Source organism: Cydia splendana, chromosome 19 (assembly GCF_910591565.1).
Source record: "Cydia splendana chromosome 19, ilCydSple1.2, whole genome shotgun sequence".
NCBI lineage: Eukaryota > Metazoa > Arthropoda > Insecta > Lepidoptera > Tortricidae > Cydia > Cydia splendana.
The window spans coordinates 13,145,823-13,164,174 of record NC_085978.1 but is presented as its reverse complement, the minus strand read 5'-3'; the positions used below and the strand labels follow the sequence as shown (position 1 = coordinate 13,164,174).

The 18,352-nt window shown below is 40.5% G+C and overlaps 1 protein-coding gene across 2 annotated transcripts; it reads right to left on the bottom strand.

The window, feature by feature from the left end:
* Positions 1-6,314: 6,314 nt before the first annotated feature.
* On the bottom strand, positions 6,315-11,788 carry LOC134800032 (Golgi SNAP receptor complex member 1). Of its 2 annotated transcripts, XM_063772474.1 has the most exons (7): positions 11,625-11,788; positions 10,646-10,821; positions 9,546-9,635; positions 9,149-9,227; positions 8,908-8,992; positions 8,363-8,479; positions 6,315-7,784 (listed from the first exon to the last, which is right to left on the bottom strand). In XM_063772474.1, exons 1-7 carry the CDS (start codon positions 11,653-11,655, stop codon positions 7,664-7,666), a joined length of 699 nt encoding a protein of 232 aa, XP_063628544.1. In that variant the 5' UTR covers positions 11,656-11,788; the 3' UTR covers positions 6,315-7,663. The 2 variants fall into 2 exon arrangements, with proteins under 2 accessions (XP_063628544.1, XP_063628543.1); XM_063772473.1 differs by lacking the exons at positions 6,315-7,784; positions 8,908-8,992 and having other exon boundaries at positions 8,237-8,479; positions 9,082-9,227; positions 11,625-11,784.
* Positions 11,789-18,352: the final 6,564 nt, after the last annotated feature.

The window sequence follows — 18,352 nt, the reverse complement described above, 5'->3', positions numbered from 1 at the left end:
CTATACCTGGAAAAAGGTAACATTATCAGAGAATCTGTGATCATAGAGAAATCCAACTTTTATTGTAAATGTGAATGTTTTGCATGTTCAAAATATATAGCAGAGTAGTATGGTCGAAAGTATTAATTGTGACGTTCTACGGCAAAAGGTACCTTATGGCGGCTGGCGCTTACGTCACATAGCGCCGCAATAATATTGGAGCGGCGTTAATAATAGCGTAAGCGCCAACCGCCATAAGGTACCTTTACCCGTGGGACGTCACAATTTATGACCCATTTCGTACCTTGTCACACTGAAAACTTTCGACTACTTACGCCGCGTGTAATTGAGTATAATATTATTGTTGTTGTTGTACAGTTGACGTCAAAGATATGTAAGACTTTTGCGCCTTATTCCTTTGTAATAAGGCGAAAAATGTAAATATATCTTTGACGCCGACTGTAGTCACCACGCGGGATTGCTATGCCATTTAGGATTCTTGCTAAATTGGAAATTCTATAGCGTAAGTATTGAACAACCAATTTAGCTAGGACCCTGAATGGCTCAACAATCGCGGAGCGTGATGGTATAGTATAAATTATTTCAGATGTTTTTTCGGGTTCGGGTGCTAATCCGTTAAACAAAAGCCTTTGTTTCTTTTAAGAGCGCTCTACAGCACGTGCCAAAGCAACCATTTCGTTTAAAAAGCAACTATCGTGATAGTATTAAGGTTCAAATTCATGGGACAGCTCGTTCAGACAACAATCAGGGTGGTCTTGTTTTTTAGCTAACAAAACGTGTTATCTCCGTTATGGGCTGTTTCATGAATTTGAACCATATAAAAAAAAGAAACTAGAAATGTATCTTAGGACTGACAGGTAAAGCCTATGCTGGGGCCATCTGTAAAAGACTTTGACCGACCAACCCCATTGGCACAGAATTGACAGAATAAATAATAGTACTAACGTACAGAAAGGAAACTTCCTACAAAACCGAAGTTTGACAGCGGTTCAGGGTCGAATCATGTTGTCCCTTTCTAATATATGGCACTATCCCTTTCGGCTATTTAGGGTTGTCAAAATTCAAATCTGTGGTCGTGCACGCAAAGGGACGTCAAGTTGTGCCAACCCTAATAATTGCTCGGAGCAATGCTGAGCCGAACGGAGCCGAATTTGCCCGAAATCAGGAGTTTCGCACTCCTGCCATTTGGTCATATATACTTTGTCTAAGAGTGGTCTAAACTAAAGTGACTCTTAAGGACGTCCGCTAGCAGACGCGGCCGCACGCGCGCGGGTGCCATTTTTATTTTTTTCTTTGTATGGACTTGAGGATTGGTGCCATTGTAGGTAAACATCCGTCGCACGCGTCCGCGCCAGTCGGGCTAGCACATGATTGGCGCGCAGTATCTCGCCGCGAGTGAGAAAAAGAAGGGTAGTCTATCTCGCGGCGAGATACTGTCGCGCCAATCATGTGCTTGGCCTACAGTTATTGTCTCATACTGCTCATCGTGTGCTCATCCCGCTCCGTGCACCCGCGCCATCTAGCGGACGACCTTAACAAAGAAACTTTAAATATAGGCGTATTGTCCATGGTATAATAATATACTCCGCCTGGTACTCCATTCCCGTCTTTTCTAGGTCATCTAACTGACACGGGCCTACGTCATCATGCGACAGCGCTATATGATAATATGCGATAGCGCTATATATAGCGGCCATGTTGTTGTGACGTAGGCCCGTGTCACTCTGGGAATGGAAGACCATGTTTTATTAGACTATGGTATTGTCAAAGTAAATTGTATTTGGAAGGCCAAAGATGCAAAGGTATGGCGCCATCGCTCGAAAAGTGGGTGCCATACCTTTGGCCTAAACTCGAGTAGATGGCGACACTTTTTGATATTTAACAAATTTAACACATATCGGTGAAAAAATAAGCATCAAATTCAAATGGCGTTCTAAAAGTTTTAATCATGTGTCGAAAAATGCCAGTAAATTTACTGTGACTGGGCCATTTTATTTAAAGTTGTCCCCTACCCTTTTTTTTCAAAATTGGGATTTTTTATGTTATTTCTACTCAGAATCACGAGCTCTTTTGATCCTAATAGGAGAAAAAAAGTGTCCCATGATTTCCATACATTTTTCGATCTTTCCATTACAAAACCGCCATACAAAGTCTATGAAAAAATGGTAACGGAATGGGAAAAAACCTTGGGCCACTTTTTTTCTCCTATTAGGATAGAAAGAGCTCGTGATTCTGAGTAGAAATAACATTTAAAATACCAATTTTGAAAAAAATGTGTAGGGGACAACTTTAAATAAAATTGCCTGACTGCAAAATTTACTCTGACATTACCCCTCTATACTAAATTCTCTTTGCACTTAATATCCAAGTACCCAATTCGATGTATTCTCAAGTCTATGACTGACTGATTTTTTACATTATGGTGGTGGGCATTTATTGTTATTATTTTTTTATTAATCTCATTAATTTAGGCGAAATCTGTTTGAAATATACTTTCAATAAAACACTTTAATAAATAATGTAGTTTTATTTTGGTACTGTGATTAAGTTTACATAGATATTATAAATATTTACAATAACATTCTACCCAATTCCGTATCCCACTATAATCACTGATTGTTTTTACAATATTTCTTCAAAATATTATACCTATTTTTCCACTTTTAGTGGTAAAATGCATTGTATTAAAGTAAGTATTTACAGTCGCCACCAGATATATCGGTGCGGCCAAGGTGCTCACAGATATCTGAACACGCCTCTATTGTCAAGGCGCTAGAGTGCGTCTTCAGATATTTTTGAGCATCTCGACCGCTCCGATATATGATGGCAACAACATAATCTAAAAAGATAGACAATTTCTGAATTTCAGTGATTGCGGTAATGTTTAACCTTTTGGACGCCAATGACCGGTATATGCGCGGTGCGCATATATCGGTCAACGCCAAAGACCGATTAATTGGTCACAGACTACAGAGCAACATAGACCTACGTGCATATGCATAAAGTTCAATTTCAGTTTTGACACTTTGGTGACGTGGCGTCAGCGTGACAGCTTTTGTGTTTGACACTGCGTCGAAAAGGTTAAAGAGAAAATGCTTAAAACCTTTTGAACGCCAAGAACACCTCAAGTCGTCTGTCACTAGTCGTGCACACAGCGCCAAGGACAACTAGTAAGTATTATGGGGTACGCTGTCAAAGTAACCTTCACACTTTCGAGTAAAGCCCCCCATTCACACTCCTACCTTGTAGTCCGCCTCGTTGGGTAGGATTGTGTATGGGGGTTGCGGACTACGAGCCGTCCTACCGTTTAGCCGTTTGTAGGACGGCTCGTAGTCCGCAACCCCCATACACAATCCTACCCAACGAGGCGGACTACAAGGTAGGAGTGAGAATGCGGGGCTTAAGGTTTACATTAGCTCGCTTGCGCCCAGGACCTTGGCGTGTCAGTGGCGTTTTTGTTTATGACGTAAAGCGTTCAAAAGGATAAACATGTAGGTAATACATTGAATTATTACTACACCTCGACCATTTAACTGTATTAGTACATTACTACAGAGGCCGGGACGAAAGGGGTTGCCGGCCGAAGACATATAGACGGCCGAGCGAAGCGAGGCCGGATAGGTCTGAGCGCGGGCAACCCCATTTCCCGCCGAGGTATGTATAGTGCTTTTCTCAAACATGCAATGAAATAAATAAAATAAAAAATCCACGAAACCCAAGTTTTATTTATAGAAAAAACTAAAAGTAAACTACACCCAAAATATAACCAACACGTACCTATATCATTATCACGCGTATGTTTTACACGAGTCGTGTATTTTTACTACCGGTATATTTTCATGTATCTTTGATTTTTTCGCCTTGTATCCGTCTGACTGTCGTTTTCGTCACATAAGTTTACATAGTCTTTCATGTTGATATCATGTTTCACATACATCGTTGCTTTATGCATGGAGTAAATAAGTATAATTTCCACAGTGTTGACGAGTTTGTAGTTACATTCATTTAAAATATGCCACAAAACTGTTTCTAATAAACTGTAAGGCATTTTTCTTAGTTTCTCAAATAATAAAATTGCCATAAGCAACCATATACATACTTCGTCTTAGACTTGGCGGCAGAGGCAGCAAGTTATTAAAATCAATTCTGCTTACGCTGCCAATTCCAACACCTACGATTACAATTAATATTTATTTCATTATTTCGTCGGAACTCATATTAAAGTCAAAAAATCAACAACGCACCATAAATCCAATAAAACAGAATGAATATTTTTCAACTTTACCTCCATAACAATTTAAAAAATATAACTACGCGTGTTTGAGTAGACCTTTTTACCGCTAACGTTTAGATGAAATATTTTAAATGTTTTTATTTGTGTAGTTAAATTTATAATTTAAAATTATAAAATTATTGAATGTATTATTTATTAAGTTCATGTTGATTTTATACAAATAAAACTGCAAATTATAGCAAACATTGTTTTTTGTTTTTTTTTTATAGGCGTAGTGGCAGAGTGTCATTACGAACCATAAAGCAAATACTGCCTCTAGTTTTTTTTAATGGATGAATGCCACGATGCTGTGTCACAAATATCTGTGAAATGAAAATTAAAAAAGAGGACTTTGCCGGCCTAGGCCTGCAAGATGTGTATGAAATTCCATTAACGACCTTTTGTCCTAGCCGCACCTGAAACGTCATACTTCGCAGCCTATTATAAGGAACATAACATCAATATTTCATTGCATGTTTGAGAAAAATATATTATTATAACAATTGGATAGATAATTTTTATGGTAAGAGTTGCACTTTTATAAAATTGTCTTGAAGATATCACAGAATTGAAGTCAAATTAAGAGGTAAACGAGTTAATTATTTAACTAGAGTCCGCCTAAATCTAAATCAAGCCTGCAGCGACAAAGTGTGACCCTGCCACCATAAAGGTGATATTTTCAATATTTTTGGTACTTCGTCCGTGTCGACATTTTATACCTTGACTGTATGCCGGCGGCCACACAAAAGTTCTAATGCCGCAAGCCACTATAATTCTTCATAAGTTTTAATTGACTTTACCAGCAAGCCACGTGAGCTGCCGGCGGGCCAAAGTGTAAACTTTGTCAGCAGGCCACTTGCACGTGGTACGCATTGATCCCACAAAAATAAAAATCGGTTTATAGTGGCGCTGCCCAACATTATCGCTTCAGACTTGACGTATAGAGCGACATAATAGTAGAAATCAAATCCAATCAATACATTTTTGTGTATTATGGCTCCATCAGGGCTTGATGATTCTGCCAGTGTCGAGGTTGGATAACACACGGCCAGTATGATATAGATCGTCGGTGATGTATAGACGGTGTTCGGTAGAGTATCCATCCACCCATAGAAATCAAATAAAATGGAACAAAATTCCATACTAAAATGTTGCCATGTTTAAGCATTTTATGTCAAAAATGTGACAGTTACGTAGAAAGTGGCGCCCTCATTTAATTTCTACTATTTTATGTCGCACTGTAGACGGATTCTTGTTTACCACCAAGGGTTTCTAATTTTTGTTAACTGCACAACTACAAAAATACTTGTTATTAAGGGATGCCATATGTTTGAGCTAACTTATTGGCCCAATTATTTTATTCATTCTTAACGCTAGGTTTATTGCGATTTGTTTGGCAAACTATCCTTTTTTACCTGATAGGTTAGGCTAATTTAGGGTACGAATTTTTTTTATATAATAATTTAAATTTTTTAAGTAGTTGTATTTAAATGTTACTCAAACCAAAGACATATGTAACTTCGTATAAGACGAATAAAGTCTAAGGAAAAAACGTGCCTCGGAATTCAAGCAAAAGTCATTCTCGAATAGATGGCGCACACACCTTTAGCCTATCCTCGGCTAGATGGCGTGACGACCCCGTTTTATATTTAACAATTTTAACACATAGATATCAGTGAATGAATATGGATCAAAATGATATAAAAATAATAAAATCATTTATCCATATATATACATTTTTTGATAACTTTATACGTTTTCATTTTGAGTTTTAGTCGTGTGTCGATAGATGGCAGTAAATTTACAGTGACTACAAAATTTACAATGACAGGACCCCTCTATACTATCTATTCTTTTTGCTCAAACTAATATTGACAAATTAATTTATGCCAAAAAATTATAGCAAACATTGGTATATCTGATCTGTATGTCGCATATTTTTAAAAGTGTGTGCAAGATTGTATAGTTGAAATATAAATATTTAAGGAAAATTGACGCATTAACAATTGTATTGTATGCAACCAGTTACACCTATTGTATGCAAACAGTTACCCCTTTTTCCCTACTATAATATAAATGCGTTGCAGTGCATATTTATTTTCCATCGTATTTTGACGGATACGTACGAACGTGTCTTTTATAGGACTTGTAGGGGGCAGCACAGGAGCGTTGGACTCTTTTTCCAATCGTATTAACTAGAGCGGGACAGGTAGTCTATCTCGCGGGCGAGATACGGTCGCGGCACTCCTGTGCTAAGCTCCCAATTTATACAGTGTCAAGTTAAGGTTGCATGAACTGTAGGGGGCAGCACTCTCTTATTGGCATAGCTAAAGTATCAATCATGTCAAGATTGTTTTCAACTATAGTTCGTTTTTTTTAGCATTAGAAATAAGGTAAACAATCTTGATGTGTCTTTTAATTGAAAAACACATTTTAAAAATAAGTTACGGCAAATATGTAACAATTATGAATCTAATACGATCATTTATATTCTTCTGCTTGCATAAGTAATAGTTACTGATTTTTAAAATGCGTTTTTCTATTAAAAGACATTTCAAAATCGCTTACCTTCTTTCAAGTTCTTTCTAATGCTAAAAAAACGAACTATACAACAAGGCAGACCTTACGAGGTTGAACGAATGATTTTCCGGTAAACTGTGTAGAAGAGAGTGCAGTCAATGGAAGAAGAAATTGTCCTTTAAGTTTAAGAGATAGATAACCAGCGTCTGCTGAGCGTTAGCGTCTAGTAAATTCTATGGCTGCTGCTCGACCCAACGTTGGCGCAACTGCGCAGCAACACCACTTTCCATGGCGCTGACTAAACGCCCACGCTCAAAAGAGGCTATACTCTGTATCTTTAGGTACTTAAATAAAAGTAAACAAATAATTGGTACATTTTCCGGTACTCATAAACATTTATTGATTAACCAACCAAATACAAAACCACCTGGATCTGTCACTGAACGACCTGACTTTAACCAGGCGTGGCTCTCTCCGCGATTTCGTCGCTTCAACAGGTAGCTACAAGTACATCCGTCCCACACCAATTTTGATGGCTAGCCATAAGCCGCGCATGGCGCTGTCGCCACCTAGCGGTCATATCTGTCCTAATCGTAACAGACGCGTTTTTTTAGAGAGTGAACCTTCTGTACCTAGTACTATTCTTTATTCTGTGCTTTAACCTACATTATTTGATCATGTAATGTTTTCGTCTACCCTCAAATGCCTTCTTAAGCCATTTGATATATTTTGTTTACTCTTTTTTAAATAACCTAAAGATACAGACCATAGTATTGTCTCTCTTAAGAGCCATAGAGTTGGCTAGACGCCGACACTCAAGACGCTAGTGTAGCGTGGCCCTAAATAACACTTCGCCTGTAGACAGTGGAATCAGTGGAACGCGTAGAGAAGCATCAAGAATGTGCAGACCGCTACCACGATGCCTACTATGAGAGAGTCGCGCCGCTTCCGTGCGTTTATCCGGTACATTAGGCTGTTCAGCATTGGGAACCTGAAAAACGGCATTAATATTATTTGCATCGTCTTCCTCGCGTTGTCCGGGCATTTTTGCCACGGCTCATGGGAGCCTGGGGTCCGCTTGGCAACTAATCCCAAGAATTGGCAGAGGCACTAGTTTTTACGATAGCGACTGCCATCTGACCTTCTAACCCAGAGGGTAAACTAGGCCTTATTGGGATTAGTCCGGTTTCCTCACGATGTTTTACTTCACCGAAAAGCGATTGGTAAATATCAAATGATACATAAGTTTCGAAAAACTCATTGGTTTGAGCCCGCTACCTCCAGATTGAAAGTTGAACCTGGTCTGCATCCTCTTGAAGGTCTGCCGCTATGAGGTGAGGTGCTCCTCCGCCCCCATCTGTATGTTGATCTGTTTCCACTAGTATGTGAGAACTGGATGAAAGTATCTTGTTGTTATCGATACCTGTTGGTGATGTCGTTGAACCTGGTCTGCATCCTCTTGAAGGTCTGCCGCTGCGAGGTGAGGTGCTCCCGCGCCTCCATCGCTATGTTGATCTGTTTCCACTAGTATGTGAGAACTGGATGAAAGTATCTTGTTGTTATCGATACCTGTTGGTGATGTCGTTGAACCTGGTCTGCATCCTCTTGAAGGTCTGCCGCTGCGAGGTGAGGTGCTCCCGCGCCTCCATGGCTATGTTGATCTGCTCGTCAACTAGTATGTGAGAACTAGAACAAGGAAGAAGCACATTATTATATTTAGTTTGGCCAAGGACTGTCTCATTTCAAGCATAGACAGAATCATACTGTCTTTGCCTTACGCTAGTACTAGAGCATCCAAAAGAAATGGATGAGTATAATTTTTTTTGTTCTTATTTACCTACTGACAGATTGGGTTTGCCAGACTATATTTCAATGATTAACCTAACCCTAACCAACTGTCAATCGCTTACGGAAAACGCCAATGAAAACTTAAGTAATCTATGGAAATCGTGACGTGATTTTTCGTTGCATCTGTCATGGCTGAGGCCGGCGGCGGGAGGCGAAATCGAGCCTCGCAGTAATTCTTCACGTTCTCGCGTCTCGTGCTCACTCGCGCTAAGGTTTTAGAGAACTCTTGCTGGTAGTAAAGAGACAGTTTATTAATCTACAACTACCTGTGCAGATGGTTGGCCTCCTTGGTGTACTGGTCGCGGCGGCTGAAGCCGGCGGCGGGAGGCGGACTCGAGCCTCGCAGTAATTCTTCACGTTCTCGCCTCGCGCTCACTCGCGCTGAGGTTTCGGAGAACTCTTGCTGGTCGTTAAGAGACAGTTTGATAATCTACAGCTACCTGTGCAGATGGTTGGCCTCCTTGGTGTACTGGTCGCGGCGGCTGAGGCCGGCGGCGGGAGGCGGACTCGAGCCTCGCAGTAATTCTTCACGTTCTCGCCTCGCGCTCACTCGCGCTGAGGTTTTGGAGAACTCTTGCTGGTAGTCCTGAGAGAATTTTTTTTATTACTGATAATTTTCTTAACTAACTTAATAAGAGGAGGAACTATAACTAATAAGATTGAATCTATTTATCAGGCGACAGCCGACAATAACAAAAAGCTAGAATTAGATCAAATTCAATTACACAGACTTAAAAAATAACATCAAAATTAGTAAAAATTATTTCATTAGAATATGTTCAAACAGCAACACTCCTAACTGCTGACTGTACATTGGTGGACCCACGGTGGAACTTATTACTAAAGGCATACGGTCCAGCGACGTACAGTTAGCAGTGTGAGCGATGGTAGGTAAAATACATACCATAAGGATTTCCCTATGCCTCTTGATAGTGTGCATTGTCGCCGTGCTATTTGGGGCTATTTCACCCATTTTGTCGTTTATTGATGATAGCTGAAATACATAACACAAAATTAACTTGTGAAAAGTACAGTCACCACACGGGAATGTAACGCCATTTAGGGTTCTAGCTAAACTGGACATTCCATAGCGTATTTAACTCAATATTTCAATACTGATATGATATGATATGATATGATATTTATTGGTAAATATTTACATTTACAAGTCATCTTATTTACAATTATCTTACATATAACATTACAAAACATTACAATTAATAATAACATTTTATTAAATACATATATTCCTATATAATTTAGTAGGTAAGCGATTGAGCCAATGACCCGTGGCTATCGAAGAACTCGTCAATGGTATAGCAAGCCATTTCTAGTAGGACGGTTTTTGCGATTAGTACTCGTGTGCATTGTGCATAAAAGAAAAAGCTGGTATTGTGTCGTATGAAGAGGGCAAGAATATGGCTCATTATGTTATGAGAGGGCGAAATGAAAAATACTCCACCGACAAGAGGATACCTCTTAGACATCGGTTACACGCTAATTCTGGCGTCAGTTCAGTCCATCAGTCCATTCGAGTTTTGACTGATGCCAGAATAATTGAAAATGGACATGGTTACACGATCAGTCCAGACTGACAACAGACTGATAAAATTACGACACAATCGCCGTTTGGACACAGAACGCAACACAGTAATTTAGTCTTGTCTAATATGGTGACTGACGCGAGAATGACACGAACAGGTTACACGATCAGTCTCCTATCAGTTTTATGTCATTCAAAATGGACTGACGAATATTATCTAAAAATTTAAATTTTCATCAGTCCAGACCATGTCCATCAGTCCGCGTGTTACACGATAATTCTCCCGTCGTCTGACCAGACTGATGGACTGAACTGACGCCAGAATTAGCGTGTAACCGATGTCTTAAATTGAAGAAGAAGACTCTTGTGTGTGTAATCATTCACCTCAAGTCTCTAAAGACATGTTTTTTTAACCATTGCAGCGCCATCTGCATCAGTCGAGACCTACTGCCAGTACGTACCTTATTCAACAACTGTTGCAGCTCCATAGACATGGTGTCAAACATGTCCTCACTGTTTATTAGTGGCATCGACTCAGAGCTCAGACTTGAGGTCACCGGACTGATGCCCAGCTTGCTAAACGCCACTAGCTTCATGTCTATGTCATTTTCTAGTGTCCGAGCTTGTTTACGAAGCTCTGAAAGGTTAGAATGTTATTACATGATTGTCTATAACTTTTCCGCTATGATTAACATAGAAATATGTTGGTAGAGGAATTAAGTTTGCATGCTATCTATCTATCTATTATCAATTAAGCCCTTTTATTCTGAGTTAGAGTATGTATCTAAGCTCAGTGTGCCGATTGGCAAAGGCCTCCTCTAGCTCTTTCCATTGGGGTCTGTCGTGGGCCACACTTCATTTCATGCTAGTTATGGCAAAGTTATGTAGTCACCTGCAATAGTATGTTACACAGCGAAGGCCGCATAAATATCTGACACAATCTTATTTGTAGAGCATTGGCTCCTATTGAGGAGCGCGTCACATATTTTATTAGTAACATATTATTGCATGTGACAGTACTAAGCGAATTTAGGGTACGTAATTTTGGCCACCCTTATTTTCGATTTACTGCAACATTGATGGGTTTCGGTGATGACACACTTTGCAAGTATGTTGAAATGCTATCATATCAATTATCAAGTGAACTACTCGAAGGGAGATTACACCAGTGTTAAGAGAATGAAACCTTTTTGATGGCCATTACTTTGACAGCTTTTAATGTTTACTCTTTGCTAAAATCAAAACAAATAAATAAACCATACGGTGCCTAAATATAACAACAAAATTGTTGTTCTGTAATATTTGTGCTGAATATTCTTATAAAATCATTTGAACCGGTAAGATTTCATCAAACGACCAAAGTGATTCATGCAACGTCATAAGATAATGTCAACTTATTACTGTTTACAACAATAAAATTACAATATAGAACAACGGTACCTTCCCATGAGGAGCCTCCTAGAGTAGCCATTTTTCCTTTTTAATAACACAATTATCACTTATTCTTTGATTTATCTTTCTTAAACATTACTTTAATCTGATTTCAGGAGAAAATTTTATTCATTTCCAGTAACTGAAGAAAGTACTCATATATAATTTTTTTGACAGACACAAAGTGCAAAAATGACGTTTCGTAAATGAATGTTGCCTTATATGAAATAAATCGTAATTTCAGCAAAAAAGATATTTTGACTAACCTACATTTTATTTTTATTTTATTATTACTCTACTTTTAATTAAAAAATCATCAACAGGATGAAATTTTTTTTTTAAGTCAATGTAAATAAAAGTTGAATAATATTTGCGAGTGGTATTTTTGTACGTATATTGCTTATAATGATATACCTAGTGATATCTCTCTCGTACCAAAGGGTACAATTATGGTAGTGCGAAAGAGACACACAAGAGACAACAACATCTTTTTATATTAAACTTAACTGAGCGATATGTATTTTCACCTAATTTATGTTTTGAACTACGAAACAACTGCTTCTGAATTAACTACATATCGTGAGTTTATTAACTTGACCAAAACATTGATAAAAAGCCGATTTCCACGATCTTTTTAGGGTTAAAAAATGTATGTACCATTGACCCCCTGCCATCTTGTATTGAACTGATTCAACTTGTCATTGTCTATCTCTTTTCTTCGTTCAATTTTTAGCAAAGTTTTGTTAGGTTTGTTATGAAAAAGGCATATTTTTTACACAGGCACTTTATATGATTTAAATTTAGCAAACACCCAGTAAAAAATCATTGGAAAAGTACCATTACTACCGATATTTTTTTCAATATTGCTAATTATCGTTTTCCCTTTCACTCGTTATCTCCCCCACCCACCCGTGTGTTCTTTGTTTTCGATTCGTCGACGTCGATTTCCCCTTGGCTGTTTCGCAAGCAGTGCAGTGTAGTGCGATACATAGTGAGGTGTGTGTTCAATTTTAAAGTGTAATTATTACGATAAACTTTATTTTGTGTACTGTATTACTTTTTAGCTAAGATTTGGCATTTCTTTTTTTGTAATACATAATGTTCTCTTGACTTTTCAGTAGTTTTAGTGGCAAGGACGAAATCACCGTAATAGCCAGCCAAAATGGCTGCTGCTAACAAACCTTTGCAATTTGATAGAATATGTCGGGCGTGCTTGCAAATCAAGAAAGACATGAGGCCTTTATTCGAGCAACTTACTGCAACGATGCTGATGGGCATTTCTAAAGTGCAGGTGAGATAACGAATTGTGATATTTTGGGAATGTGTTGCTCTCTTTCGCACCCGTGGGGAAAGTGTATAGCGTTGGTTGACCGACAGAAGTCGACGCATCGCGTCATCTTTGTTTAGAATTCAGTAACCAATTTGTACTACTGTGGCAGCATTGCTCATTCTCCAAATTCGATTGAGAAATATCTTTCTGTCACTGTCTGGCGCGAGCGTGGTCATTGGTGCGAGTGAGATGGTATAACGTCGATGTATGATAACTTAATATTTTCTGGGAGATGGGAGACCGAGACGGGTATTTAATTGAGTAACTTATGTCTTGTTGTCATCCTTATCACAACTGAGTGATAAGTTGATAACAAGAATGGCGGGAATTAACTTGTTTGAAACTTTTGGAAGGTAAAACCATTTTAAATGAAATTATGTATGTATATTATAATTATAACAGTAAAATATCCCGTTTTCGATACAGTTTTTAGGTAAATATGTTAAAATTAAATGGTAAATGGATGTTGCAAAACATAAACTCGGATTTAGAAATGAGGTGTCGCGTCAGACAGTTCCATTAAAAAATAAAATGGACTGTAATAGAAGAAATATCACGAGTTTTGCGTATTATTCTAATTTTACATGGCAATTAAAATAAAAACAAAACGGAAAAATAATTCTGCAAGAGAATGTTGGACCTTGACATCCTTACCCTTCCCTAAAAAAATTTTAAGTAAATACACAGTGGTCAGGGCTCAGAGTAATCAGAGTTTTTGTGGAGATTTTTTAAAATGTTAATGGGTTTCTAAACCTTATTCTATTATTACTTTTGGGGAACCCTGACGTTTTTTCACCACACCAGCTCGGAAAGGCTTACTTTGCACTTCAAAAACGGATAGCAAAGTTGCACTTTGCTATCAGTAATTCACATGTGAGGCAAAGTAATCAAATGCAAATTTTGAGTTGTTTTCTTATGTTTGCTGGTAGAATTGACTTTTAAATGATGATTTCGGATGATAAATATTTAATAACATTCATTTGAATTTGATTTGGTTTGATTTTGTTTGATATTTTTTCATTTAATATTTGCTTCGGGTTGGCGTGGTGAAAAATGTTGTGTTTCACTCGGGGGCAAATTTTGTTTAACCCTCGTGCTTTGAAACCCTCGCAACGCTCAAGATTCCATTTTTCGACCCACTCGCTACGCTCGTGGTTCAATTTCGGAATCTTTCGCTTGCTCGGGTATCAATATTAGCACGAGCGGTTAAACAACAACTTTGCCCCCTTATAAAACAAATAACTATTAACCCTTCAACTTCCATGCTATAATTTTTTTTAACCAGGTATCCGTCGGCGACGGCCTGCCATCCCAACTGTGCCTGCAGTGCGTGCACCAGATTTCTCGCTGTCACGCCTTCAAGGAGCTCGTGGAACGGAACGACGTGACGTTACGCGAGCACGCCAAGAATGCTGCTGAGGAGGCGCGTAACAATGAGGTTGGTATACTGATCTTAAATGGGACACTAGGGCAGCTATCTGACCTGATCCTGTGCTGCTACGCGAAAATAATACCTTTCCTACCTTTTTAACGGTCAACGCAAAAGAGGGGTGTTATAAAGCCCTTAAAGTGGCAAAGGTACCTCATTTTAGAGTAATTGGAACTTTAATTTCAAATTTAATTAACATAATCAACCACGAGCCGGCGGCCTGCCTCTTGAAGGGATAAGTTTGACACCAATGTCTGTCTGTGGCATCATAGCTCTCAAACGGGCAGACCGATTTCGATGCGGTTTTATTCACGTGAAAGCGAGTTTCCTTGCGGTGGTTCTTAGCTATGTTTCATGAAAATCGATCCAGCAGTCAATAGAGTATCAGCTCTTTTCCTTTATGATGTATTCTAAGGCATTTTTGGTATAAAATGGTTTAATGTTTTTATGAATTTTTAATTTAAGTAATAGTTATTAATTAACGGCGATTGGCAATTACAGATTTTGGAAAATGTACAGCCAAGTCAGCAACCTAATCATCAATTTTAACAAAGAAATGTTTTGATGCCAACTTCTATCCAGGATCAAAAGCTTAGGCCTTTCGCCGACTTGAGCGGACGCACGGGGCGGGTGAACGGGTAAACGAAAAATAGTATTTGCAACGCTAACTGGCGCGAACGCGTGTGACGGATTTTACCTACAATAGCACCAGTATGCCTGCGCTCGCCCCATGCACGCAAGTCGACAAAGGGCCTTAGAAACCTCCGAAGAAAAGCCATAAATCAAAGAATGTTTTCATACCTTTACATTGTTGCAGGAGAAAGTATTGGGCCTGGTGCCGGACGCCGCCCAGTACATTCAGTACATCGAGCTGCCAATGAACAACACGCCGCAGCTGCTGGACGGACTGTTTGAACCGATGTCCGACAAACAGGAGTTCGTTGACCACAACAAGCAGGTACTCATTTGTTTTTGCAAAGTCTTGGGCCTGGTGCCGGACGCCGCCCAGTACATCCAGTACATCGAGCTGCCGATGAACAACACGCCGCAGCTGCTGGACGGACTGTTTGAACCGCTGCCAGACAAACAGGAGTTCGTTGATCCCAACAAGCAGGTACTCATTTGTTTTTTCAAAGTCGTGGGCCTGGTGCCGGACGCCGCCCAGTACATCCAGTACATCGAGCTGCCGATGAACAACACGCCGCAGCTGCTGGACGGACTGTTTGAACCGCTGCCAGACAAACAGGAGTTCGTTGATCCCAACAAGCAGGTACTCATTTGTTTTTTCAAAGTCGTGGGCCTGGTGCCGGGCGCCGCCCAGTACATCGAGCTGCCGATGAACAACACGCCGCAGCTGCTGGCCGGACTGTTTGAACCGATGCCCGACAAACAGGAGTTCGTTGATCCCAACAAGCAGGTAGTCATTTGTTTTTCAAAGTATTGGGCCTGGTGCCGGACGCCGCCCAGTACATCCATTACAAGGTTTTATCGCTGACTGTACTTTTCTTTCCACAGGCAACTAAGGCTGCGTTTCCACCAGACATACGTGAGGCTGCGTAGCGCGGGATGTGGGATGTGTTGTTAAGAACCAATAGAATCAATGCACGATGAGCGAGGAAAACTTGGTTATTAACAAACACATCCCTCGCTAAGCATCCTCGCACATCTCTGGTTGAAACTGTTGAAACAAGACAATTCTAACCAAATTATATTCATATTATTATAAATGACCTAGCCTAAGATGAAAAATAAATAAAGAAGAATAAAAAAGCTTGTAGAAAGGATATCCCAAAAGCTTGTATCAAATTTAATTTGTTCAAATTCGTTCGTTCATTGACAAAAAACTGATTATTATTTTTATTTCCTCAGATTGACACATCACAGCCAAGCAAAGAAGAATCCGGCCTCAACTCCGACGAAGAGAACTACCTCCAACTAGTAGTCTTCCAAGCCACTTCCTCCGTTGCCCCGGGACGTCACGTGTGCAACCTCTGCCACAAGGAGTTCAAACACGCACGCTGGCTGAAACTACACATGCGATCTCACTCTAACTGGATCAAGGCCAACTGCAAGAAGCCGCCGATGTGTCCCATCTGCGAGAGGACTTTCAAGGTATGTGCAGATAACGAGAGAGAGAGAACCTGTGCCACAAGGAGTTCAAACACGCACGCTGGTTGAAACTACACATGCGATCTCACTCCAACTGGATCAAGGCCAACAGCAAGAAGCCGCCGATGTGTCCCATCTGCGAGAGGACTTTCAAGGTATGTGCAGATAACGAGAGAAAGAGAGAGAACCTGTGCCACAAGGAGTTCAAACACGAACGCTGGTTGAAACTACACATGCGATCTCACTCTAACTGGATCAAGGCCAACTGCAAGAAGCCACCGATGTGCCCCATCTGCGAGAGGACTTTCAAGGTATGTGCAGATAACGAGAGAGAGAGAGAGAGACAACCTGTGCCACAAGGAGTTCAAACACGCACGCTGGTTGAAACTACACATGCGATCTCACTCTAACTGGATCAAGGTCAACTGCAAGAAGCCACCGATGTGCCCCATCTGCGAGAGGACTTTCAAGGTATGTACAGATTATAAGAGAGAGAGACAACCTGTGCCACAAGGAGTTCAAACACGCACGCTGGTTGAAACTACACATGCGAATCTCACTCCAACTGGATCAAGGCCAACTGCAAGAAGCCACCGATGTGTCCCATCTGCGATAGGACTTTCAAGGTATGTGCAGATTATAAGAGAGAGAGAGAGACAACCTGTGCCACAAGGAGTTCAAACACGCACGCTGGTTGAAACTACACATGCGATCTCACTCTAACTGGATCAAGGCCAACTGCAAGAAGCCACCGATGTGTCCCATCTGCGATAGGACTTTCAAGGTATGTGCAGATTATAAGAGAGAGAGAGAGAGAACCTGTGCCACAAGGAGTTCAAACACGCACGCTGGTTGAAACTACACATGCGATCTCACTCTAACTGGATCAAGGCCAACTGCAAGAAGCCACCGATGTGTCCCATCTGCGATAGGACTTTCAAGGTATGTGCAGATTATAAGAGAGAGAGAGAGAACCTGTGCCACAAGGAGTTCAAACACGCACGCTGGTTGAAACTACACATGCGATCTCACTCTAACTGGATCAAGGCCAACTGCAAGAAGCCGCCGATGTGTCCCATCTGCGAGAGGACTTTCAAGGTATGTGCAGATTATAAGAGAGAGAGAGAGAACCTCTGCCACAAGGAGTTCAAACACGCACGCTGGTTGAATCTACACATATGCGATCTCACTCTAACTGGATCAAGGCCAACTGCAAGAAGCCACCGATGTGTCCCATCTGCGAGAGGACTTTCAAGGTATGTGCAGATAACGAGAGAGAGAGAGAGAGAACCTGTGCCACAAGGAGTTCAAACACGCACGCTGGTTGAAACTACACATGCGATCTCACTCTAACTGGATCAAGGCCAACTGCAAGAAGCCACCGATGTGCCCCATCTGCGAGAGGACTTTCAAGGTATGTACAGATTATAAGAGAGAGAGACAACCTGTGCCACAAGGAGTTCAAACACGCACGCTGGTTGAAACTACACATGCGATCTCACTCCAACTGGATCAAGGCCAACTGCAAGAAGCCGCCGATGTGTCCCATCTGCGAGAGGACTTTCAAGGTATGTGCAGATAACGAGAGAGAGAGAGAACCTGTGCCACAAGGAGTTCAAACACGCACGCTGGTTGAAACTACACATGCGATCTCACTCTAACTGGATCAAGGCCAACTGCAAGAAGCCGCCGATGTGTCCCATCTGCGAGAGGACTTTCAAGGTATGTGCAGATTATAAGAGAGAGAGAGAGAACCTCTGCCACAAGGAGTTCAAACACGCACGCTGGTTGAATCTACACATATGCGATCTCACTCTAACTGGATCAAGGCCAACTGCAAGAAGCCACCGATGTGTCCCATCTGCGAGA